The sequence below is a fragment of the Protopterus annectens genome, chromosome 17.part0 (genome assembly GCF_019279795.1).
Source record: "Protopterus annectens isolate FY-2018-M chromosome 17.part0, PAN1.0, whole genome shotgun sequence".
NCBI lineage: Eukaryota > Metazoa > Chordata > Ceratodontiformes > Protopteridae > Protopterus > Protopterus annectens.
In genome coordinates, this window is record NC_056751.1 from 688,191,059 (window position 1) to 688,216,770 (window position 25,712).

The window sequence follows — 25,712 nt, forward strand, 5'->3', positions numbered from 1 at the left end:
AAAAGCATTCTTGTGTTTGGGAGTGGAGGTGTTTGAGTGCTGGGGTGGCATATATGATTGTGGTGTCATCTGCGTATTGAATTATTGTGGCTTTTGGCATGGAGGATGAGAACTGATTGGTGAATAGAGTGAAGAGTAATGGACCTAGGATGGAGCCTTGTGGGACTCCTAGGGATACTGGTAGTAGAGAGGATATTTGGTTCTGCCATTTTACAGCTTGTTGATGACCTGATAGATGGTTCTCAAACCATTTGAAGGAGGAGAAGGAGGAGAAACTGAGTTTTAGCGTAGATAGAATATGGAGAAGTTTGTTATGATCCACCATATCAAACGCTTTAGATACGTCTAAGAATATGGCAGAGACTACTTGGCCATTATTTATATACTGATTAATGCTGCTAGTGCGATGGTGGTACTGTGAAAGGGTCTAAAGCCATGTTGGTTTTTGGATAGCAAATTGTTTTTTTGAAGGTAGTCCACAAGTTGTGTGTGTATGACCCGTTCTAAGATTTTTGATAAAGGTGATAAAATAGCAATAGGATGGTAGTTGTTGAATTCAAAGGAGTTACCTCCTTTGTGTAATGGCATAATATAGGACGTTTTCCATATGTGTGGTACTTTGCACTCGGAGATGGACCTATTGTTGAGGATTGAAGCAAGATTGGCTATAGCAGGTGCAGCTATTTGGAGGTATTCAGAGGGTAGGTTGTCAGCAGCCAGAGTGGTGGGTTTGAGCTTTTGGAGAAGTTTTTGAATGGTTTTGGTTGATACTGGCTGAAAGGTAAAGTGGGATGTATTAGTTTGTTGTTCAAGTGGGTCTGTTGTAGTTGGTGTGTTTGTTAAGGGGGGGTGGTAATCATTTGGTTATTAGCTAGGGCTTGGATTGTTTCAGTAAAATATTTATTAAACTGGGTGGGGATGTTATCATGGTAGTTCTGAGGTGTGGGTGAGGGTGGTGTTTTTCCAGGTTGCAATACAGAATTGATTGCAGCCCAGAACTTTTGAGGGTTGTTTACATGTTTTTGTTGTAAGTTTTGGTAATAGCTGACTGTCCATTTTGATGTGTTTTTGGCCTTAAGTATGTTAGTTTGTCTAGTTGGGTTTTGGGTTTTTGAAAATTGGTTCCATGCGTTATTCCTTTCTAAGAGAATAGTTTTGGTGGGTTTAGTAAGCCAGGGTGCATATTTGGTTTTTATTCTTGTGGTTGTAGATGGAGTATGGTGGTTAAGAATTTGTATGAAGGTTGTATTAAAGTACATTACTGCTTCTTCTAGAGGTAATTGATTAAGAAGGGTCCATTTGCAACATCTTAGGTCATTGATGAAGTTATTAGGGTTATAAAGTTATTTTTATTTCTGACTTCTCTTAGAGTTACATGGCTTATTTGGGGAGACTTGGCTCTTAGCGGATATGTTGGTTGGTGGTCACTGAGAATGTCTGGTAGACATCCAGTTAGGGATGCAAGGGATGGGTGGAGTATCCAGTCCATTATGGACTGGCGTTTGGCTCTTTTGTCATTCCTGGTGGTGGTAGTGATAACCTGGGTAAAGCCATGGAGGTTATTTATTTATTTATTCCAGTTTGGTGACCGGGGAGGTCCACTGGACTTGAGAGTCCATTTTCAGTGGAGGCCCGGGGAGAAAAGCCCCAGATAACAAGTTACAAATAATGTTTACATTGTTAAGCTGTGAAGATTCGCATAACAAGTTACATAACATGTACTGGTAGGCAAAACTTAAACTCACCACGACTGTTATCAGTAAAAGAAAAAAGACTTTATTTTAACAAAGGTAAGCGCTTTCGCGTATCTCCTGATACGCTTCTTCAGACCATGTATACAGTGAATGAAGTTTCAGAGAATATATAGTGAAGATACATTCAAATTATTCAATTAATTTAACAATAAAACAATCAACCCTTAAAAGGGAAACGCTTCAAGCAACATGACTATGCATGCTAAAAGCTTCATCTGAGCAAAACAGTAGGTAGTGCAGAACTTTTTCTATTTATAACAAATTTTATAATTTAAAATTTAAATAAAAACATTAATAAAAGTATGTAAGAAATCTCACTGCTTCAAATTAAGGCATATGAAAACTCATATAAAATATGCCTGTGAAATCTTAATGCACGTTAATATACAAACTAAACAGTGCAAAATTCTACAGAATTCATTGGTTAAAGTCCCTGGATAAAAAACTTAAATATTTATGCATAATATTCAAACTCTTCCTTCTGTGGACAGGAATCAGGAAATTTTAATATGTCATCTGTTAGATTTAGTTTTAAATAATAATGTATTCTCATTTGAAGGCAACCTATACTTACAAGTATCTGGGGTAGCCATGGGCACCCCTTGTGCGAATACGTACGCAAACCTAGTCTTATATCACTGGGAAAGGGAATATGTTTTTACAAGTATTTATTTTAGCAAAGTTTTAATCTATAAACGTTTTGTAGATGACATTTTAATTGTTTGGGATGGTTCCACAGAAGAATTCTATTTATTTAAAAATTATCTTGAAAGCACAACAAATTTTCTCAAATTTACAGCAGTAACTTCTTTTGACTCGGTATGTTTTTTAGATGTCTCTCTAGATATTAGAGATGGTACACTAACTTCAACATTGTATAGAAAATTATGTTGGAGAAACACAATTTTACGTTATGATAGCATGCACCCACGTCATGTTTTCAGTGGGATAGTTAAAAGTCAGTTTATTAGACTCTCTAAGATTTGTAAAGACAACATGGATCTATTAATAGAGGCTGACAAAATGGAAAAAATATTTTTAGATAGAGGCTATGATCAAGAGTTAGTAAAGAATATCAGAAGGCAAGTTTTAGATAGAGCAGAAACACCTAGAACTGCAACTAGATACAAACACTCATTTTTTCCTCCTCATGCAAATGAAAATAAAAAAGCACAGATTTGAGGGTGAGCTTTGTGACTACTTACACCAATGATAGTGTAAATATTAAGAAAATTATTGCCAATAACTGGAAAGTTTTATTAATAGATGACCATACTTTGAATTTAGTAGGTAAGAACCCTCACTTTATCTATAGAAACAACAAGAATTTAAAAAGACTTTTATGTGATAAGGCAAATAATGGAAGACTTGATATAGTACATTTAAGGAATAATTTTTGTACGTTTCCTTGTAACCATTGCAATTATTGTAAGTATCTAACTAAAAAACAAGAATTCATACATCCAGATCTTTCCTATACATTTGTACCTAGATTCCAGGCTACCTGTGATACCACAGGCATAATATATCTGGCCACCTGTGAACAATGTTCAGTGTTCTACGTAGGCCTGACAAAGAGGAAGTTGAAAAATCGCATTTATAACCATCAATATGACATCAAAAATAAAAATGAGCTTAATGCTCTAGCAAAGCATATCCAACTTTTCCCTGGCCATACCTTTGTGTTTAGAGTATTACAAATAGTTGAACCGAACATTAGAGGTGGTGATTATATGAATTTATTAGAGTTGAAGGAACTGAAATGGATCCTTAGGTTAAAAGGTCACTATCCCCCTGGACTCAATGCTTATGTCTCATTAAGATCTTTTTTGAATACACACAGATGAATAGTTGTATATTTATTTATCCATATTTACTTATTTATCTATACATATATTTCTATTTATTTAATCATTCATCTGATTGTTATATATATTTATACATATTTATAACATGGAACCTGATTTTAAACTGATTTTAGCATGGATTTACAGTATTACATTTTTCTTGCAGAAAAAGCCCTATAATTAGAAAATGTTTTATAAATTCTATACATATACATTACTTTGTTTCTATAAATAGCAATATAGTTTAAAAGTAAATAAGAAGATTGTTCATAGAATAGTTTGAATATTATGCATAAATATTTAAGTTTTTTATCCAGGGACTTTAACCAATGAATTCTGTAGAATTTTGCACTGTTTAGTTTGTATATTAACGTGCATTAAGATTTCACAGGCATATTTTATATGAGTTTTCATATGCCTTAATTTGAAGCAGTGAGATTTCTTACATACTTTTATTAATGTTTTTATTTAAATTTTAAATTATAAAATTTGTTATAAATAGAAAAAGTTCTGCACTACCTACTGTTTTGCTCAGATGAAGCTTTTAGCATGCATAGTCATGTTGCTTGAAGCGTTTCCCTTTTAAGGGTTGATTGTTTTATTGTTAAATTAATTGAATAATTTGAATGTATCTTCACTATATATTCTCTGAAACTTCATTCACTGTATACATGGTCTGAAGAAGCGTATCAGGAGATATGCGAAAGCGCTTACCTTTGTTAAAATAAAGTCTTTTTTCTTTTACTGATAACAGTCGTGGTGAGTTTAAGTTTTGCCTACCAGTACTTTGCATAGTTTTTAACTGAAAACTCTTCAGTAGCTGTGGTTCGTCTTTTTGTTCCAAGTTACATAACATATAGAATTTTTTTTTCACATTCCTAAGTTACTTATCAGATAACAAGTTAAAAAATAATGTTTACATTGTTAAGCTGTGAAGGTTCGCATAACAAGTACATAACATATAGAATTTTTTACATTCCTAAGTTACTTATCAAGTTGAAATAACAAAAGAACGATTCTTTTACATTGCATACAGTATATAGTTGTGAAAAAGTTTTATAGCAGGAAGGGTGGTAGCTAGAGAAGGAATCCAGTACTAAGTAGTTGAGAAGATTACAAGTAGTTATGAAGGAGAGGAAGAGAGACATAAGAGTGAGCGGCTGGGAGGAGATTGGTTTTAACTTATAGTAAGAATATAAGAGAGAGGTTTGAAGGGAAAGGAGGATAGCCAGGAAAGACGGAAGGGGGGAGGTTGGGAGGTATGGTGTGTGGAGTGCAGTTACATTTTCTGTGAAGAAGAAGGTAGGAGTGTAATAGTCTTTTGAAGGTGTTTAGTTTGTCACAAGCTCTCAGAGTGGAGGGCAGGGCATTCCATTTTTTAGCTAGGGTGAAGGAGAGTAGAAGCTGACCAGCAGGACGCTTTGGTTTGTTGATGGAGATGAGGTTTTGGTGAGTGGATCTAAGGGGTCTTGGGGGGCTGTAAGGTTGGAGGATATTAGATAATGCAGGGCATCTGGTGGGTTGATATAGTAATTTGTGGGCTGAGACTAATTGGAGGAAGTCTAGTTGATTGGGGAGTTCTAGCCAGTTTATAGTTAGTAGGGAGGAGCAGTGGTGGGAGGAGGCTTTTGCCTTAGTGACAAATCTGGAGATTTTGTTGTAGCATACTTCTAGTCTGGAGGTAAGGGTGGAGCATAGATTAGTAAGTAGAGGAGCACCATAAAGAAGGGATGGGAGAAGGTAAGTTGTGGCGAGGGTCAGTCTAGTAGAGGGAGAGAGGAAGTGATTATTACTGTAGAGTAGGCTGAGTTTTATGTGGGTTTTCTTGATGTTGAGCTGGATATGGATATTGAATTTTAGGTTTTCGTCAATAGTGACTCCCAAGAGTTTGGTGGAGGGAACAATATTAATGACAGAGTTGTTGAGGCTGGTAATTTGGAATGAGTTTTTTGTCAATGTGGGTGGATTTTGAGGGGGAAAATAGGAGGATTTTAGTTTTGTTGGCGTTTAGTGAGAGGTGGTTTTGGTGCATCCATTTTTCAGTGGTTGAGAAGGCAGATTGAGTTAGAGTCTTGAGTTCAGTTTGGTTGGAGGCATAGCAGATGAGAGTGGAGTCATCTGCATATCGGACAATTTTGGTGAAGGGAATGGCTTTGTGGAAATCAGTAATAAAGATGTTGAATAGCAGAGGGCCAAGAATGGAACCTTGGGGAACTCCTGTGGGTGTTGGAAGGAATGTGGAAGAGGATTTGCCCCATTTCACAGCTTGGGACCTGTTAGAAAGATAACTGGAGAACCAGGAAAAAGTTTTAGGCGAGATGTTAAGATTAGATAGATGGTTAAGTAGATGGGTGTGTGAGATGGTATTAAAGGCTTTAGAAAGGTCTAATAGAACAGATGAAACTAAGTTACCAGAATCTCGGGCCGAATTGATAGAGTGTAAAAAGGAGAGAAGGGCTGTGTTGGCATTGTGTCCTGGGCAGAAGCCATGTTGGGTAGGAGAGAGCAGTTGATGTTCGGTTAGGAATGGCAAGAGCTGTATGTGAATGCATTTTTCGAGAAGTTTGGAGAGAGGATGGCTATAGGGCAGAAGTTGGAGAAGTTACAGTTTTTGCCACCTTTGTGGAGAGGGAGAATAAAATCAGAACGCCATAGTTTTGGCACATATGACTCAAGAAGTGATCTATTGATCAAGATGCTGATAGGAAGAGCAACACTGTCAGAGGCAATTTTTAAGAAGGAGGAGGGAATGTTGTCAGGAGCATTGGTGCAAGGTTTAAGTTTGTAGAGAAATTTCTTTATGAGGTTGGTGGATACTGGTTTAAGTTCGAAAATATGGGGAGTGGGAGGAGGTGGGGTGGGAGCTTGGGAGGAGGTTGGTGGGGGGATGTTATTTGGGAAGGTTTTGGTTAACTCAGCAATGGAGGAGGTGAAGAAGGTATTGAATAGTTCAGCAATTTCCAGGTCAGATTTGCTGGTGTCGGGACAAGGGTTTTTTGTGGTACCAGGCTTGAGGAGGGTGTTTATAGAGTTCCAAAATTGTTTGGGGTTTTTTGTATGTTTTATTTGTAGGTGGTTGTAGTAGGATTTTTTATCTTTAATGACTTGTTTTTTGGCTAGGTTTCGGAGCTGTTTGTATTTTAGTAGCAGTTCTGGCTGTTTGTGGTGGAGATAGATTTTTCAAAGATTTGTCTCTTTGTTGCATAATTTTCTTGGTAGATTTTGTAAGCCAGGGTGCTATTTTGGCTTTAATCCTTTTGGTTCGTGTTGGAGCTAGGGAGTTTAGGATAGAAAGGAATGTAGATTTGAAGAATTCTACACCTTTGTCAAGAGGCAGTGTTTTTAGAGGGTTCCAATTAATGAGCTTAAGGGAGGTAGAGAAGGTGGAGGGTTGATGTGGGTGAGTGGAGTTTGGCTAGAACAGTTCAGCCAGTCTATGTTAAAGTCACCAAGCAGGATATTATCTTGGGGTAGAGAGGTAGATATATATTCAAGCAGGTTTTCTAAGGTAGTGATATTATTTCCTGGGGGATGTAGCAACCGATGATATTAATATGTTTGTTTGGGTTCAGTTGAAATTTGGCAAGAATAAGTTCTGCATTATTGAATTCTGGTAGGGTAATATCAGGTTGTTTGAGGATGAGGTGATCTTTGAACATTATGGCTACCCCCACCCCTTTTTGCCTACTCTGTCTGTGTGAATGATATTATATCCTGGGGCTGTAATTTCGTTATTGTGGATTTCTGGTTTTAGCCAGATTTCAGTTAATAGGACAATGTCAGGTTTGTATAGGGATAATAGGGCATGAAGGTCATGGCTTTTGTTAAGGATACTCCTCGTGTTTATATTAAGAAAGAGGAGAGAGGATTTTGGTCTGTGGAATAAGGGATTATGTTGATTGGTGTTTGGGATGTTTGTTGTGTGTGGTCCTGGGTAGGGATGAATGTCCCCACAACATGTATGTTGTTGGATTAGATATGAGAGGAGTTTGTTAAGTTTGATAGCTATTTTAATTTGCTGTAGTGAGGTATGGGAATTATTAATGGGTAGTCTGTGTGGGACGTTTGAAACAGGTATGGTGCTAGTTGAATGTTACTTGGGGCTAAGTAATAGTATCGAGTAGTGGATTGTTTGGGGTAATTAGGTTGTGGGATAGTTGGACATGATAGTGTATTAAGGTTACTAATGAAATAAGAATAGCAACAGAGATTGTATAGAGGACACATGTTGGAGTGATGTGAAAGGGTGTGCGTTGTTATTTGTAGTTAGTGAGTTGATAGAGTGGGTGGGGTAATATTCGTTATGTGATAAGTTTAGTATTACCTTAGGTTAATTGCTTGTTAAGGGAGATGGATTAATTAGTTTGGTGCAAGGAACTGTGAGGTAATGGAGGGGAGCATGGGTATAAATTAAATTGATGTGGGGGTGGGTGGGAATGGGGATAGGGAAGGGGAGCGGAGAGAGCCCAAGCGTAGAGAGGGCGAATGGAGCAGGTCTGTCCCAGCTTATTGAGGCAAGGGTTTAAGAAACAATCAGTAACAGCACTATTCTTTGTGTTGCTGGGACCGTTTATTACACATTTAGTTTGGTAGAATTTGTAGTCGGGTCTGGAATCCACTCATTTGCTAGGGGTAATAATGGCTATGTGAAAATAAAAGCTGTAACCTTTGTTTTCCAGCTCGTATTCCCAGCTAGGTATTTGGCTTTTGGCTTTGGACAGTGGGAGCTTATTATTTACAGGAGTAGACTGCCCTCTGGTGGCCAAAAGAGAGAAGCAACACCACTAGTTGGGTTAATTCGCCCCAAGTGTATGAGCAAGAAAACGGCCGGGAATACTGCCTGTCCGTGCATGTGTGCAGCCAGAAAGTGTTACAAAGAGGAGAAATAAATAGTAAAACCATAGGCCATCACCTACACTATGCTTCTTTGGATTTTATGTCTTGTAGCCTGCAGGGAGGGAGACGCTGATATCCAGTAGTAGTAGGTGTCCAAGACGCTGGGTTAGAGTGGACAAGGAATAGGCTGCCCTTTTTTGCAAGCAGGTGTTTAGGCTGCAAAAGATGAAAAAAAATTAGTAAAAACCACTGGTAGGGTAATTAGGAAGACAGGAGAAGAGCTGGGTGCAGGCAAGATTTGAGTGTGGATGAGAGTAAGCTGGGAGATTAGAGAAGATAAGTGAGCAGGATTGTAAAAAACAGATAAAACCACCACCAAGCAGTAGGCTAGCAGTATGGAAAATAACTAATATGAGGAGAACAATAGGATGGATATGGAGAATGGAGGGAATAGAATCAGAGCAAATGGGCAAGGCTAGACCGTGTGCAAAACTGTAGCCGCAACAACCATTACTACCACAACAGTATTACCAGAATACAGCGTATATGCTTCTTATATACATTACATGCACTAAATAACTCTGAAGGAGATTTAGATTCCAAACAGTAAACAAATGACTATGCAATGCACCTGATATCAGCATATGAAAGTAGATACCATCCACACAATATATGGTCAAAGCAACAGGCAATAAACTGACATCAGTGTCCAAGATTTACTATCCGTACAGTGATTAAGCTAACAGTAAAATGTTTTTAGCTAGTACTTGCAGTGATACGAGCAACACAAGTGTAATTCAGCAGTTCATTACATGTAGACCAAAGTAGTCCAATATACATCAGTGCATTAAACCTACAGCAAAGCGATAATTTGGAAGCACTTACTGGCAAGCACACGCCGCATGGGACCGAGGAGATGTCCATGTTGAGGAAAGGAGATTTAAAAATGGTGCCACAGTATTGGGCATCTACTTATAGTTTCTCGTTAGGTAAGGATTGGGGTAGGGAGCAGCATGTGTGCTGAGTGGGGTAGAATAGCCACTCCTAGAGCGGGGCTAGCCCAGCTTAATCGAATATGAAGGTGCAGGAACTGTGCCAAATGATGCACTGAGTCATTGCAGCATCAAGGTAGTCCAAAAAGCCTGTTGTCTGATGGGGTGAGGTGTGTTAGGTGCATAAGGAAGCTTCTTACTTCCTACAATATGATGGCCTGTGAGCACAGCTCTCAGCTATTCCTTCTGTGCCATGAATATGGAGATGTGACAAAGCCTGTTGGAGACATGGCTGGATAACTATGATGGGGATGGGAGATCAAAAAGAAGATTAAAAATGGTAACTGAAGGATTTTTAGCTTTAGGGATGAGTGTAAGTACCTGTACAGCTGTATTTCTGTTCTGTGTATAACAACAGACGCAGCCAGTAAAATTTGTGCTTTTTCCTCAAAAGATGCAGATGTATGTAAAATGCGTGTATGTAAAGTGCGTGTGATTTAGAGCTAATGTACTGTATGTTGGTATCTGAAGTTTTAGAAGGTAGTTCTGTGTTACCTAGTTGCAGTCCTTATTGTTGAAACGCAAGTTGCAATTCTTTATTACATGAGGCCTGTGCAGCCAAGTTCTTGCATTATCTGCATTGTGACTTATATACTTTCCACTGCATGCTGTTCTTTTCACTTTAGCTGCGGAATGATGACTGCATTTTGTTTCCCTTCCCTATGAAAGTAGAATTTCCAGTAGTGAAGCTGTAGAAAGGGAAAGTGTAGTTCATGTCATCATTTTAGTCACTGGGGTGTTTGCATTTGTAAGCATATCACAGGTGCATGTCTGTTTTTCCCTGTTATTCAGTAAACTACTGCTTGGAAAACTTACAAGAAATCACCTGGGTCTGCACATCTTGAGAGGTAAGCAGCATGGTAGCTCTGTGGAGAGGTTTCTGCTGCACAGATGTACAGTTTAAGGTTCGCTCCTGACTCATGGTCACTGTCTGTGTGGAGTTTGCATCACTGGCTTTCTCTGGGTACTCTGGCTTCCTCCAAAAATCAAGATGGGTGATTGGCTATACTTTTCTGCCTCACAGTTCTGCATTCTACAATTCATTCTTCACTTCTGGTTACTGTATGTGTGGAGTTTGCATGTTCTCCCTGTGTCTGCATTGGTTTTCTCTGGTTACACTGGTTTTGTCAGCTAAACTAAACTGTCCATTTATTTGAACATGGTACTACTGTTGTCTATCTGGCCCACATTCTAGTTAAAAAGGTTCTGTAGATCAGTTCACTGACCTGATTAGCAAATGTTCAAATAAAAATAAATAAAACAGTTGTGACTTCTGCTCTATCTGACTTTGTTTCATTTTGCTTTTGCTAGGAAACTCTGCTGTATGGTGCTACAGTGATGATCCGGGAGCCAGTTGGTGTAGTAGGTATTGCCTGCCCTGATGAAAACCCACTTTTGAGCTTTGTAAGCCTGTTTGCTCCAGCTATAGTGAGAGGAAATGTGGTAATCATGATTCCCAGTGAGAAATACCCGCTACCAGCACTCGATTTTTATCAGGTTAGTGTCTGTTTGTTTGAGATTGCACACATATATGCCTGCTAGGTTTTTATATATATATATATATATATATATATATATATATATATATATATATATATATATAAAGAGAGAGAGATATGTGTGTGTGTGTGTGTGTGTGAAGAGTGTCACAAAAGTCTGAATAGTAAACATGGTTTTCTTTAAAGAACATCTTTTGCACAAGATTGTTCCTTCCTCCTTCCCTTTGCAAAGCCAATGCTAACACAGTAAGGATCCTTGGAGTGCGGCTTTGTATGTGGGCAACACCTGGCACTTTGATGACATTTTAAGTGGTCAGAAATAGAGCTTCAGGTAGTACATTTTGAACTGTACGAAGGCAGCTCATCTGAGAATGTTTGCTGTCCTTGATGCTGCAGTCATAATACTGTGGTCTCCTAGAAAATAACCATGTGAAGTTCTATCTCGCCGTTTATTCTTACAAATGGGTTCAGACCGATCCTTGGCTCCGAGTCGGCCAACTACAAAAGCTCGAGGTCTAAAGCCAGCTTGAGGCCAGATCGCTATTCCATGATGCACTACAAACCTCCCTCAGATCTAGTTTGCTGCTGCAGCTGATAGGAGGCTTCAGCTTCACTCGGGCCAGTATAATTGTTTTTCTTGCTTCTATTAGAGCAATATCTTAGCATATTGATAAACCTTTTTGTTTGTTATAGTTTTCTTTAGTTCCTGAGAGTCTAAGAGTTGTATTTAGTCAGCCGGTAGGCTTAAATTTTATTTTGTAATATAGAGCGAGTTACTCTTGGGCCTTGTAGCCTATTTTCCTTTGAGCATTTCCTGTCCCGTAGGTTATTAAAAATTTTGAATAATTGCTAGTTTAATTACAGTCTACAGTTGCTATAAGACCATCTTTAGTAGTTTAGTGTGTGTGTGTGTGTGTGTGTGTGTGTGTGTGTGTGTGTATGTTTATAGTTAATCTAACTTTTTTGCTGTTGTTAAAAATAGCTTTATCTTGTTTTTTGGTCAGATAACTGCAAACTGTCTAAGTATATCAGTTCCAGAGAAAGAAAAGGCAAAATCTGGGTTTAAAAAGTGCCCGAAATGCGGGGCAGAAAATGTCAATTAAGGATGGGCATGCAGACTGTGTTTATTGCCTAGGTGGAGTCCATCTTCAAAAGAATTGTGCCATTTGCCACTCATTCAGTTCCAGGGTACTGATGGAGAGAAAAAGAAAACTTCTAGATAGAGGATTGCATAAATCCTCCTTTCAAGAGGACTTGGAGAAACATTCATAACCTCTAAGTTCCAAGGAAAGTTCACCGACACGCAAGTCAAAATCTAGTAAGTCAACTGCCTCGGTTCCAAGGTTCTCAGAACCAATGGCTATTTTGAGTAGGAACCGGTCCCCTGTATTGGAGCCGGTATCTCCAACTTTAAAATCGCCGATCCTTCAGTCGCTGGCTTCCTCAACTCACTCATCTTGGGCCTCTAGTAGGCTTTCTGATTTAGACGTGGATCGCGTCGTGAAGAGGCCTCTTCAGTTATCGGCCTTTGGTAAAATTTTATCAGCTCAGACACCTGGTGCTTCGGAGCCAATGCAACCCCTTCTACCTTCTACGATTCCTCTTCCGATTCCCTTCGAGGTTTCGGAGCCGGAGTGCTTGGAGCCAGTGGTTGTGGAGCCTGTGGGACCGACACCTGCTGCAGAATCTCCGACTCCTACTGCCGTGTTACCTTTGGTTTCGACTGGTTCTCGTAGCCAATGCTCTCTGGTTGAGTCCGGGGAGGATAGTCAGATCGACTTGTCAGTTCCGACTTTACCTCTCGGGGCATCGGCTCGGGTGAGCTCGGTTCCGACCCTTGGGCTCGGAGCTTCCGGCTTCGGCATCGAGGGGATCCGTGTTGTCTTCGGAACTGGAGATTGCCTTGGGTCAGGACCAGGCTGCCTTCGCTATGAGGAGGGTGTTGTCGGTGCCAACAACCACATCATTGGTTCCAGTAGCTCCTCCCCCTAAAGTACCGATCTCTGCCTCTTCTACACACTCTCCACTTAAGCGTAGAGATCCTGAGCCTCAAGACACCCCATTGGGTGAACCCTGCTCTTCCGAAAACTCTCCAGAAGCTCTCACTGAAGAGGTGCCCAGAAAGTGGACTTGCAAGAGGAAGCATCTTGACTCTCCCCAACAGTCACTCACTTCTGACAAGGACTTGGATGAGTCAGAAGGGTCCCCACGGTCTCCCTCTGAGGATATCTCCTTTGCAAATAGCCTGGAGATCCTAAAACAGAGGGTCGGCTGGAAGCCCCTTAACCCTTCTGAGGATGAGTCTGTACTCCTGAAGGCTTTTGAATCTCAGCCTTCCACCTCTTGGGTGTCTCCGCCCCTTGATGAGCTAGTTGGATTGCTCACTCACAGGGCTTGGGAGGCTCCAGACACAACAGAACCTGTTCCTCGGAGGCCAAGTAAGTTTATTATTTGCCCTCTAGAAAAGAACTTCTTATCCAAAGACGTGCCTGTTGATGCCATAGTGGTGGCAGCAGCCACAAAGAAGGAACTTTCGGAGACTTCTACTAATGTACGTCCTCCTAATAGGTTCATAGGTTCATACTAGGCTATCTGCCCTAGGGCATTTATAAGCCTAGCCAGAGTGTGTTTGGCTTTCGCCACCCATTTTAAATTAATTTTGCTATACCCTTTTTCGAGGTTAGTATACTGTGCCTCTGTCTAACAGTGACACAGAAGTGATACCCAGGGTAAACCTATGATCTCCCATCCACTCATCAAGATTCCTCTTGAAGAGAGTCAATGAGGGACTCTGCCTAACCTGGACTGGGATTTTATTCCAGAGTGAAGGGAGCCTCTGGGTTATGAATCTGTCCCTCCAGCATGTCCTATTTATTTCAGTGCTGAGGTTCAAGTCTCTCAAGCACGTAGCTCCATGGGATTTGGATTTTCTGAGGTGCAGCATGTCCATTAATTTCGGGTTGGACATGGCTTTATACGTCAGGCACAGATCGCCTCTGAGCAGGCGGTATGCAACTGAGTAGAGCTGGAGTTTCTTTAACCGGGCAACATATGGCATCTGTTTGAGCCCTTTGATCCTCTTGGTGAGGTACTTTTGGGGTCTTGCCAGTTGCTGCAGGTGTCTGGTAAGGTACATCCCAAAACAGGCATTGTACTCAATTATGGGCCTGATGAGGGATGAGTAAAGAGGCACGATGACCTCCCCTGATCTAGATGTGAATCCCTTCATGATTAGGTGGGCTGTATAAAATGTTTTTCTAACCACTTTGGCCACGTGGTTGTCAAATGAGAGATTGCTATCAACTTGGGTCCCCAGGTCCCTAATTACTTCTTCCGTGCCAATGGATTACCACCTATGTGGTAATTTGTGGGCACTTTATTTTTGCCAAAGGGATGACTATACACTTTTTGGCGTTTAGCTTGAGGCCATGGCTCTGGCACCAGTTGTCTGTTTCTATGAGGCCCTTTTGGAGGATGCTTGTGTCTGCTGGAGAGTCGATTATGGCGCCCAGTTTGCAGTCATCTGCGAACTTGGTCAGCCACAATCCTTCCATGTTGGCCTGTACCTCCGAGACATATATACCGAACAAGAGAGGTCCCAGGACTGAGCCTTGTGGGATGCCACTTGTAACTGGTTTGGAGTCTGACGTGGCTCCAGCAATTCTAACCATGTGGGTTCTGTCCTTGAGCCAGTTTGCAACCCATCTAGTGACATAAGGGTTTATATTTAAGCTGGTGAGTTTATCTATAATGCCCGAGTGGGGTATTGTATCGAAGGCTTTTGCGAGGTCCAGGTAGGCTGTGTGGACCACCTTCCCCTCGTCAATGGCTTTGATGACTGTTTCAAAGAAATTGACCAGGTTTAAGAGGCAGCATCTGCCCTTAACAAAGCCGAACTGGGTAGGATCCAGTGTCTGTAGGTCCCCAATATCTTTATTTATGAGGTCCATGATGATCCTTTCCATAGCTTTGCAGACCAAGCTAGTCAAACTTATGGGGCGATAGTTTCCAGGATCCGTTGAGGCACCACCTTTGTGGAGAGGGACCACTGTTGCTGTACGCCACTCTTTGGGTACATATCCTGAGACTGAACAGTAGTTTTATGTTTGGGTTTAGCTCTTCTTGGAGTTCTTGTAGGACATAGCCCGGGACACCGTCTGGTCCCATTGATGCTGTGTTTTTTGCTTTGGAGAGGGCGGCTCTTACCTGAGCATCTGAGATGTCAGGGGTCAGCGCTCTGCTGGGATAGATATTTGCCCTTTTGGTGGGGAGGGGGGGAGAAGTTTGCGCTGAACCTGTCAGCTAGGATGTTGGCAAAGTCTGTGGGTTTGGTGTATTTTTTGTCATTTTGGACTAATTCTGAGCATATCTGGGAATTCCCACCCAGGTTCCTAACATAACTAAAGAAAGCCTTGTGATTATCCTTAGTGTCCTGTGCAATTTTTCTCTCTAAGCTGGCCTTAGACGATTTTATGAGTGCCCATAGTTTTTTGCTAATACTGATCAGAGATGCCTTCCCTTTTTGGGATTTTGCTCTATCATGTAGTAGCTTCCTCCTTCTGTTGTATAGTTTGTTTATGGCTGGGGTTCACCAGACAGGATGTCTGCCTTTGGAGGATTGGGTCTTGGTTTTATTTGGGATTGCATGATCCATGCATTCCTGAAGGTGTTCATAGAATGCGTTTATAAAGTATTCTGCGGTCTAGGCTATGTTTTCCACAGGCCCGGGGGCTTTGAAGGTTTCCACCTCAGTTTTGAGGAGTGTGAAATTTGCTTTAGAGAAGTTTTTCACTGTGGTTTTCTGGGCAGGGGGTGGGGTCGGGATGTGAATATCCAGTGAGATTAGTTTATGGTCTGATCTTACCAGTGAGGGATACACTTCTGGTCTGGAGCATAGAGTCCCCATGTTGGTGATGATCAGGTGCAGTATGTTTTCCCCTCTTGTGGGAGTGGTAAGAAGTTGTTCCATAGCATTTGAGTTTATAAATTCTAGGAACCTTTGGGCTAGGGTGTTGGAGCTAGAGTAATGCTCCCAGTCTATGTTTGGGTAGTTGAAGTCACCCAATATAATGGTGTTTGGAGAGACCTTCATATTTTCCAGTGTTTTCAGGAAGGCCGAGTGGGGTTCCTGGGTTTGGGAGCGTGGCTTGTAGCAGGCTATAAACTGGAAGGCAGTTTTACCCACTGTTAGTTGCACATGGATAGTCTCTGATGCTTCGTCCTGTGCCACCAACCTGGAGGTGTGGGTATCTTTGACGAATATTGATACTCCCCCCTCATTTTGTGGTTCGGTCCAAGTTTTGTGGCCGAAAAGCATGGTATGAGGTATAACCTGGTAGTGCTGGGGTGCTCTCAGGAGCCTTGAACCAGGTTTCTGTTACTGCACAGATATCGATGTTCTCCATGCTAAGGAGAGTTTCGAGTGCATGCATCTTGAGGTTTAGACTTCTGGCGTTGAGTAGCATTACTCTTAGTTTCTTATCCCTTGTGATACCTATGGAGGTGGGTTTGTCTTTTGAGCCTTGCCTAAAAAAGGCACTATGGGGGTAGCAAGAGCCTTTGCCAATATCCGAAAGCCCAGGGGTGACAGGTGCAAGCCATCCCTAGTGAAGCATCGTGGCTTGTCGAGCATGTCATCCCAGGCTGACAGGCATTGGATCCCCTTTGAATGACACCAATACTTAAGCCAATTGTTGAAATTGATCATCTTGTCTTCATATTGTGGCATCATTCTTGGTGAGGGTAAGATGCTACTCAAGGCCAGGATCATACCGGCCTGGGCTACATGCTCAGAGGGCTCTTCTATGTCTCTTTTCATGTAGTCCAGGGAGGTACATCTCAGGTCATTCACACCAGCATGGACAATGACTGAGTCATATTTGTACTTGCCTTGGAGTGACCTGAGTGCTTGTGTTATGTGGCGGATCCTAGCGGCCGACAGGCAGCTCACCGTGACCTTCTCCTTGTTCAGCCTGGTGAGCGGGCGTCAGTGTGCCTGACGATAGAGTCACCTATTACAAGTGTATCAGGTGTGTTGTTTAGCCTTAAGGGCTGTGACTGTTCGGCACACTGGCTTTGTGAGCTATGTTCATAGGTTCATAGGTTCATAGGTTTATACTAGGCTATCTGCCCTAAGGCATTTATAAGCCTAGCCCAAATTATTGTGGCTTACGCCACCCCTTATATGAAAAAATACTGTGCCCATTAGTTTGTTGTGCCTCTGTCCAGCAGTGACCCAGAGATGATTCCCGGGGTAAACCTACGATCTCCCATCCACAGGTCTAGATTTCTCTTGAACAGAGTCAGCGAGGTGCTCTGCCTCACATGGACCGGGATTTTATTCCACAGCATAGGGAGTCTCTGAGTGATAAATCTATCCCTCCAGCACGTCCTATTTATATCCGTGCTAAGGTTTAAGTCGCTTGCTCTAGTGGTTTTGGTGGATTTGGATTTTTTGAGGTGGAGCATGTCCATTAATTCCAGGTTGGACATGGCCTTGTATGTCAGGCACATGTCACCTCTGAGCAGACGGTATGTGACTGAATAGAGCTGGAGTTTCTTCAATCTGGCAGCATATGACAGATTTTGGAGTCCCTTTATCCTTTTGGTGAGGAACTTTGGGGTCTCTCCAATTGCTGCAGATGTCGGGTGAGATACATCCCGAATGGGGCATTGTACTCGATCATTGGTCTGATAAGTGAAGAGTACAGGGAACAATGACCTCACTAGATCTGGATGTGAATCCCTTCATGATCAGGTGGGCAATGTAGAAGGTCTTTCTAACCACTTTAGCAATGTGAGTGTCAAAAGAAAGGCCACTGTCAACCTGGGTCCCCAGGTCCCTGATAACCTCTTCTGTGCTTAGTGGATTGCCACCTATATGGTAGCTTGGGGTTACCTTGTTTTTCCCGAAGGGTATGACTATACATTTTTTGGCGTTTAACTTCAGGCCATGGCTCTGGCACCAGCTATCTGTTTCCGTGTGTCCCTTCTGAAGGATATCCGTGTCCGATGCACTTTCCACTATGGCGCCCAGTTTGCAGTCATCTGCAAACTTTGTCAGCCAAAGTCCTCCCATGTTGGCCTGTACTTCTGAGAAGTAGATGCCAAACAATAGGGGGCCAAGGATCGAGCCCTGTGGGACACCACTTGTGACCGGCTTGGAGTCTGACACAGCGCCAGCAACTCTAACCCTGTGGGTTCTGTCCTTAAGCCAGTTTGCAACCCATCTTGTGACATATGGGTTTACATTTAAGCTGGTAAGTTTTTCTACAATACCCGAGTGGGGTATTGTGTCGAAAGCCTTTGCAAGGTCAAGGTAGGCTGTATGGACTGCCTTTCCTCATCAATGGCCTTGGTGACTATTTCAAGAAGTCGACCAAGTTCAAAAGGCATGATCTTCCCTTGACAAAGCCAAACTGGGTCGGGTCCAATGTCTGCAAGTCCCCTATATCTTTGTTTATGAGCTCCATTATGATCCTCTCCATAGCTTTGCAGACTAGACTTGTTAAGCTTATGGGGCTGTAATTACCAGGGTCCGTAGAGGCGCCACCTTTGTGGAGTGGGACCACAGTTGCCGTACGCCACTCCTTGGGCACGTATCCTGTGGTAAGGCTGAGATTAAACAGCTGCCTTATGTGCGGGTTTAATTCCTCATTTAGCTCGTGTAGCACACAGCCGGGGACACCATCCGTCCCATTGATGCTGTGTTTTTAGCTTTAGAGAGAGCAGCTTTCACCTGCGCATTTGAGATGTCCGGGAGGCTACACTCGGCTGGGATAGTTATCTCTCCTTTAGGGGAGAGGGGTGAAGTTTGCACTGAACCTGTCTGCCAGTATGTTGGCAATGTCTGTGGGTTCAGTGATTTTTGTATCATTTTGGACTAATTCTGAGCATATCTGTGAGTTTCCACCCAGGTTCCTAACATAGCTGAAAAAGGCCTTATGATTGTCCTTTGAATCCATGGCAATTTTTCTCTCAAAATTGGCCTTAGTTGATTTTATGAGTGCTCGTATTTTTTACTAATAATGATCAGGGGTGACTTCCTTTTATGGATTTTGTTCTATCATGTAATAGCTTTCTCCTCTTATTGTAAAGTTTGTTAATGGCTGGGGTCCACCAGACTGGACGTTTGTCCTTTGTGGAAAGAGTCTTGGTTTTATTTGGGATTGCCTGATCCATGCAGTCCTGGAGGTGTTCATAGAAGGCATGTGTAAGGGCTTCCGCAGCTTGGGTTGTGGTTTCCTCTGACTCAGGGGCCTTGAAGGATACCACACCAGTCTTGAGTAGTGTGAAGTTTGCTTTAGAGAAGTTCTTCACTATGGTCTTTTTTGTTTGGGGTGGGGCGGATGTGGATTTCCAGTGGGATTACTCTATGATCCGATCTCAGCAATGCGGGATATACTCCTGGTGTGGAGCATTTTGTCCCCATGTTTGTGACAATGAGATCTAGTATATTTTCTCCTCTCGTGGGAACAGTGACTAGCTGTTCCATGGCATTTGAATTTATGAACTCCAGGAACCGTTGGGCTAGAAAGTTAGGGCTTGAGTAATGTTCCCAGTCTATATTCGGGTAGTTGAAGTCACTCAATATGATGGTGTTTGGAGATACATTTATACCCTCCAGTGTCTTCAGGAAGGCTGTGTGGGGTTCCTGAGTTTGAGAGGGTGGCCTGTAGCATGCTACAATTTGTAGAGCAGTTTTGCCTATTGTTAGTTGCACCTGGATGGTTTCAAGCTTCATGCGTTGCCACCAACCTGGAAGTGTGAGTATCCTTTATGAATATGGATACACGCCCTCCTTTTGTGGAGTGGACCGGGTTTTGGGGCCGCAACGCATGATATGAGGTAAAACCTAATAGTGCCGGGTGCTCTCAGGAGCCTTGAACCAGGTTTCAGTTACAGCACAGACATCGATGTTCTCCATACTGAGAAGGGCCTCGAGTGCGTGCATTTTGAGATTTAGACTTCTGGCATTGAGCAGCATTACCCTCAATTTCTTCCCATTTTTGTTTTCTAGGGTGGTAGGTTTAGAATTTGAGCCTTGCCTAAAAGGCACTATGGGGGTGGCAAGAGCCTTAGCCAATATCCGAATCCCAGGGTGACAGGTGCAAGCCGTCCCTTGCGGCAGCGTGGCTTGTCAAGCATGTCATCCCAGGCAGACAGACACTGGATCCCCTTTGAATGACACCAGACATTAAGCCAATTGTTAAAGCTGATCATCTTGTCTCTATATTGTAGCATCATTCTTGGTGAAGGAAGGATACTGCTCAGGGTTAGGGTCATACCTGCCTGGGCTACATAATCAGAGAGCTCCTCTATGTCTCTTTTCATGCAGTCCAGGGAAGTACGTCTCAGGTCGTTCACACCAGCATGGACAATGACTGTGTCATATTTGTACTTGCTGTGGAGTGACCCGAGTGCTTGTGTTATGTGGCGGATTCTAGCGCCCGATAGGCAGCTTACTGTGACCCTCTCCTTGTTCAGCCTGGTGAGTGGGACGTCAGTGTGTCTGACTATGGAGTCACCTATGACAAGTATGTTTGGTGTTGTATTTGGCCTTAAGGGCTGTGACTGCTTTGCACACTGCTTTTGTGGTTTATGTGTTGCTTGTGGGGTGTCTTGAGGTAGCAGTTGTTTGGGTGTCTGCTTTGGAGGCCTCTGCTGTTTAGGTAAATTTTACTCAGAGCCTCCGAGTATGTCTTTGTGTGTTTATGTGTTTGATTCAGTGGAGTGGTAGCATTATGTGAGGCTGGTTTTGTGGTGTGTGTAGTTGCCTTCTCCTCCTGTCTGGTCTTGCCAGTCCTGAGTTGAGAGAGCTCAGCCTCCAGTTTGGCTAAATAGCTGCATCTCTGCAAGTATTTGTGTTATGTGGGAGGAGGAGAGGGTTGTCTGTGTACATGAGGCAGTTATAACATTGCCTCAAGATTCCCAGATTCACCAGCTGGACCGGAGAGGAGATTGACAACTGACCTTTGGACATGCTAGAATAATATTGGGAAATCCTTAATTGAAAACAAGGGCCAGTGGGGAGTGAGGGTGTAGTGCTTTTAATTTTTAGTGCTGACTTATATAATTGCTTTAGTGAGCAAGTGCCAGGTAACTTGAGTGCAATGTGATACAAGTAACTAAATGCAAAAGCGACAAACAGTAACTTTCTTTCAAGTGAAACAAGGAAATAAGTACAGTAAGCAATGCAGATATCACTAGTGATCCACAGAAGCTGAGAAGTTGCGTATTAGGTGAATTAGCTTCCAGGGAAATAACAAGCAAACAAACAACAAGTATATAAACAAAGCTAGATTCAGTAGGCCTGGATCTAGTCTATGCTAGAGCAAACAAGGTGAACCAATTTCAGTAAGATACAGTTCAAATATTCAGGCACTATAAACCTTTAACCAGAAAATTCCCAGCTCAGAAGGGCAGAGTCCAGCCTCTTCTCCCACAAGAGTGCAGACCACGAACCTTCTTAATGTAAAATAACTGGCCTGAAGCCCAAGTGCCTAAACCAGAACTTTTGGGGTAGCAGTTGCTTGGGTGTCTGCTTTGGAGGTCTCTGCTGCTTAGGCAGATTTTTATTTAGAGCCTTCGAGTATGTTTTTGTGTGTTTATGTGTTTGGTTTGCTGTTATGGTAGGTCTATGTGAGACTGGAATTGTAGTGAGTGTGGTTTTCTTCTCCTCCTGACTGGTTACGCCAGTACTGAGTTGAGAGAGCTTAGCCTCCAGTTTGGCTATATTGTTGCATTTCTCACATGTGTTGGAATTTGTTGGGAGGAGGAGAGGGTTGTTTGTGTACATGAGGCAGTTGTAACATTGCCTCAAGATTCCCAGATTCACCAGCTGGACCGGAGAGGAGATTGACAACTGACCTTTGGACATGCTAGAATAGTATTGGGAATTCTTTTATAATTGAAAAAAGGGCCAGTAGGGAACAAGGTACTCAAGGGGAGTTTGTGAGGGTGTAGTGCTTTTAATTTTTTAGTGCTGACTTATATAATTGCTTTAGTGAGCAAGTGCCAGGTAACTTAAATGCAATGTGTTACAGGTAACTTAAATGCAAAAACGACAAACAGTAACTTTCTTTCAAGTGAAACAAGGAAATAAGTATAGTAAGCAATGCAGATATCACTAGGGATCCACAGAAGCACTGAAAAGCCGCGTTTTAGGTGGAATTAGCGTTTCAGGGAAATAACAAGCAAACAACAATAAGCATACAAACAAAGCTAGATTCAGCAGGCCTGGATCTAGTCTATGCTACAGCAAACAAGATGTACCAATTTCAGTAAGAAACAGTTCAAATATGCAGGCACTATAAGCCTTTAACCAGAAATTCCTAGCTCAGAAGGGCAGAGTCCAGCCTCTCCTCCCACAAGAGTGCAGACCACGAAACTTCTTAATGTAAAATAACTGGCCTGAAGCCCAAGTGCTTAAACCAGAACTAATACACTTTTAGAATAACAGACACTGAGCCCTCAATCAGCAGTTCCCAACTTAGAATGATGTAAGCTACCTGTCCTGCCACCACAGTGCAGGCCATAAACCTTCCTAATGTTAAACAACTGGTCTGAAGCCCAAGTGCTTAATCCAAAAGACTTAGAATGATAGCTACACTTTAATCAAGTTACTACCAAGCAGTAATAAATACAATTGAATACTTTAGAGAAGATAATATAATCTTTATAATAAGATTCTAGGCTCATGTACAGGTATGGGAAGCGTATGTTCAGTTCAACGGCTTTTGTTCTTCGTTCGTTGAGCTATCTTACCCATTTTACTAGACTGCAAAAGAATCTCCTGAAAGATCTAGGGGATACCTTACAAGGTTCAGTAGCGGCGGGAGTTTCAGATCAGGTTACTGCCCAGCTCTCTACCTTAACTTCCATTGCGAACTTGTCCATGCGCGTACTCTCCAACGCGACTGATGGAACGAGCAGAGCTGCAGGTACAGGAATTGCCCTCAGGCATCATTCCTGGATGCAATTGTGTTACTTTGTGGAACCTTTTAAGTCTTCCTTTATTAACACCCCATTTGACAGTTCAACCCTTTTTAGACCTAAGGTTAAGGAGACTCTTACCAGGAGTGAGCAGGATGGTAAGACTCTGTCTGCCATAGGAGTCCATTTTTCCACCCCTGCTAGATCCTACCCCAAAGGGAGAGGTGGTGGTAAGATGTGGTTCCATAAGTCCCAGGGATTTTACCAAGACACTCGTGGTGAAGCCCCATCCAGAGGTGGGGGGGGGGGGCAATGGAAGATGCCGACCCCACGGCAGAGGGGGTCCACAAAATTAGGGAGACAGGGATCAGTTCCTTGGAAAACCCTATCAGTGCTCCTGAGAAGAGGCCCGACTGTCCACCTCTGGAGGCAGTTGGGGGATGCCTGTCCTAGTACCCAGACGCCTGGCTAAAAATCACAAAAGATACCTGGGTATGAAGCATTATTTCCAGAGGATATTCAATACCCTTTGCCACACCCCCCCCACTAGTCAAAAAAAATCCCGGATGTTCCACCCAGTCACAGGGAATAAGCGACCCTAGAGATTCAAACGTTGCTTCAGAAAAGAGTCATCCAGCCAGTCCCAGCAGCCAAAGAGGATCCGGTACTTACTCAAGGCTCTTTTTAGTACCAAAGAAAATAGGGGACTGGAGGTCCATTCTAGACCTCAGCAGATTAAATAAGTCAGTAAAAAAGACAAAGTTCCGGATGGGCACGCTTCAGTCAATTCTCCCCTTTCTGGGGAAAGACAATTGGATGTGCTCGATAGATCTCTAGGATGCGTACTACCATATCAAAGTGGACAGGCCATCCAAAGATCACCTATGCTTCCAACTGGGAGCCAGTCATTTCCAATTTTGAGCTCTGCCCTTTTGTCTCACAACAGCCTCTAGAGTGTTCACCAAATGCATAGCAGTAGTAACAGCTCACCTGAGATGATCCAGATTCCAGGTGTTTCCATGTTTAGACAACTGGCTTCTCACTGCCACCACCAGGCATCAACTTATTCAGGCGAGAAACAGGACAATAAACCTTTGCCAGCAATTGGGGATTGCGATAAACTCAGGAAAGTCTGCCTTACTGTCATCGCAACAGATCGTTTTTATAGAAGCAGAACTAAACACAGTCACTCTAACATTATCCCTACCTCTGGAAAGAATTAAAAATCTAAGAAATCAGATGTTGGACATTCATCCGATCACGAGAGTTCCAGTGTCACAGATCCTCAAATTGCTAGGCACCATGGCTTCAGCCATAATCGCTGTTCCTCTGGGCTGGATGTACATGCAAATACTTCAGTGGCTTCTATTCACCCAGTGGTCTTATCAAGAACTACCAATGACTCATCAGATATTAATAACGGACTCTTGCAAGAAGGATCTTCAGTGGTGGATAACTTCACACCATGTGACTTTAGGTCGACCATTTGTATTACCCCCTCCTATAGCCACAGTGACCACAGATGCTTCTCAGGTAGGAGGGGGGCATTACCAGGGAAGAACAGCCCAAGGTACGTGGATTCAACACGAGGCTAGCCTGCATATCAGTGTTCTGGAGATGAGAGTGGTTCTCCTAGCGTTACAGTTCTTTCAAGACTCTCTTCCCCTAGGAACAATTGCTGTACAATCGGACAATATGTCGGTAGTCTGGTACATAAACAAACAGGGGGGGGCAAGTCTTATCCCCTTTGCAGAGAGGCCCTAAGAGTTTGGAAATGGGCGACTTCTACCCAGCGCTTTCTGATAGCAATGCATATCCCAGGGAAGTCCAACGTGATAGCAGACAGATTGTGCATAGCAATACTCTTGCCGCACAAGTGGTCTCTGAAGCATCAAGTGGCGGAAAGGATCTTCCGCAGAGGGGGCCAGCCTTGCTGTGAGCTCTTTGCAACCCCAGCCAACACCAAATGCAGCAACTACTTGCCTTAATTCCTCCTCTAGGGGAAATCCCAAGGGATGCACTTGTGCACGATTGGCCCCTGGGCCTTCTCTTTGCCTTTCTCCAATATCTCTGATACCCAAAGTGTTACAGAAAGCAAAGTCGTTGGGCAAAACTTTGATCTTAATAGCCCCATTCTGGCCTCGACAGATTTGGTTCCCTTTCCTCCAGCCTCATCTACTGGAAGAGCCTTGGATCCTGGACCCAGTGCCGAATCTATTGACTCACGCCTCAGGAACTCTCCACCCCTCTCTACAGTCCCTCAAACTGACAGCTTGGCTGCTCCAATTCCAAACATAGCCAGGTTTCTTAATCTTTCAACAGAAGTTAAACGCATTTTGACAGCCTCTTATAAGCTGTCCACACAAAAAATGTACTGTAGCAAGTGGAGGAGATTCACCATTTGGCATCTCAAAATGAAATAGATCCTTATTTGGCTCCTTCTTCTGCCATCCTAAATTTCCTTTCTAAACGTTTCAATGAAGGTGCTGCTGCAGCTACAATTAGGGTACAGTTGGCAGCAATTTCCAATTTTCATTTGGGTTTATACTCTTCAAATATTGTCTCATCGAGTATTAAAAGCCTTTTTAAAAGGCACTTTCTATCTAAGACCACCCGTCAAAATGCCCTTCATGCCTTGGAATTTGAACCTTGTTCTTTCCCACATTATTTTATCCCCTTTTGGACCAGCTTCTTCTTGTGACTTTAAATACCTTTCTTGGAAAACTTTATTTCTAGTGGCAATAACCTCTGCTCGGAGGATTTCCGAGTTACAAGCCTTGACTATCAAAC

The 25,712-nt window shown here is 42.6% G+C and overlaps 1 protein-coding gene across 1 annotated transcript in view; it reads left to right on the plus strand.

Annotated features, from left to right (window-relative positions):
* Window positions 1-25,712, plus strand: part of ALDH16A1 (aldehyde dehydrogenase 16 family member A1) — an 818,106-nt gene that overhangs the window by 622,214 nt on the left and 170,180 nt on the right. Inside the window, exon 12 of the mRNA XM_044059239.1 lies at window positions 10,801-10,986. Coding sequence (XP_043915174.1) covers window positions 10,801-10,986 — 186 coding nt within the window. The remainder of the gene's footprint in view (window positions 1-10,800; window positions 10,987-25,712) is intronic.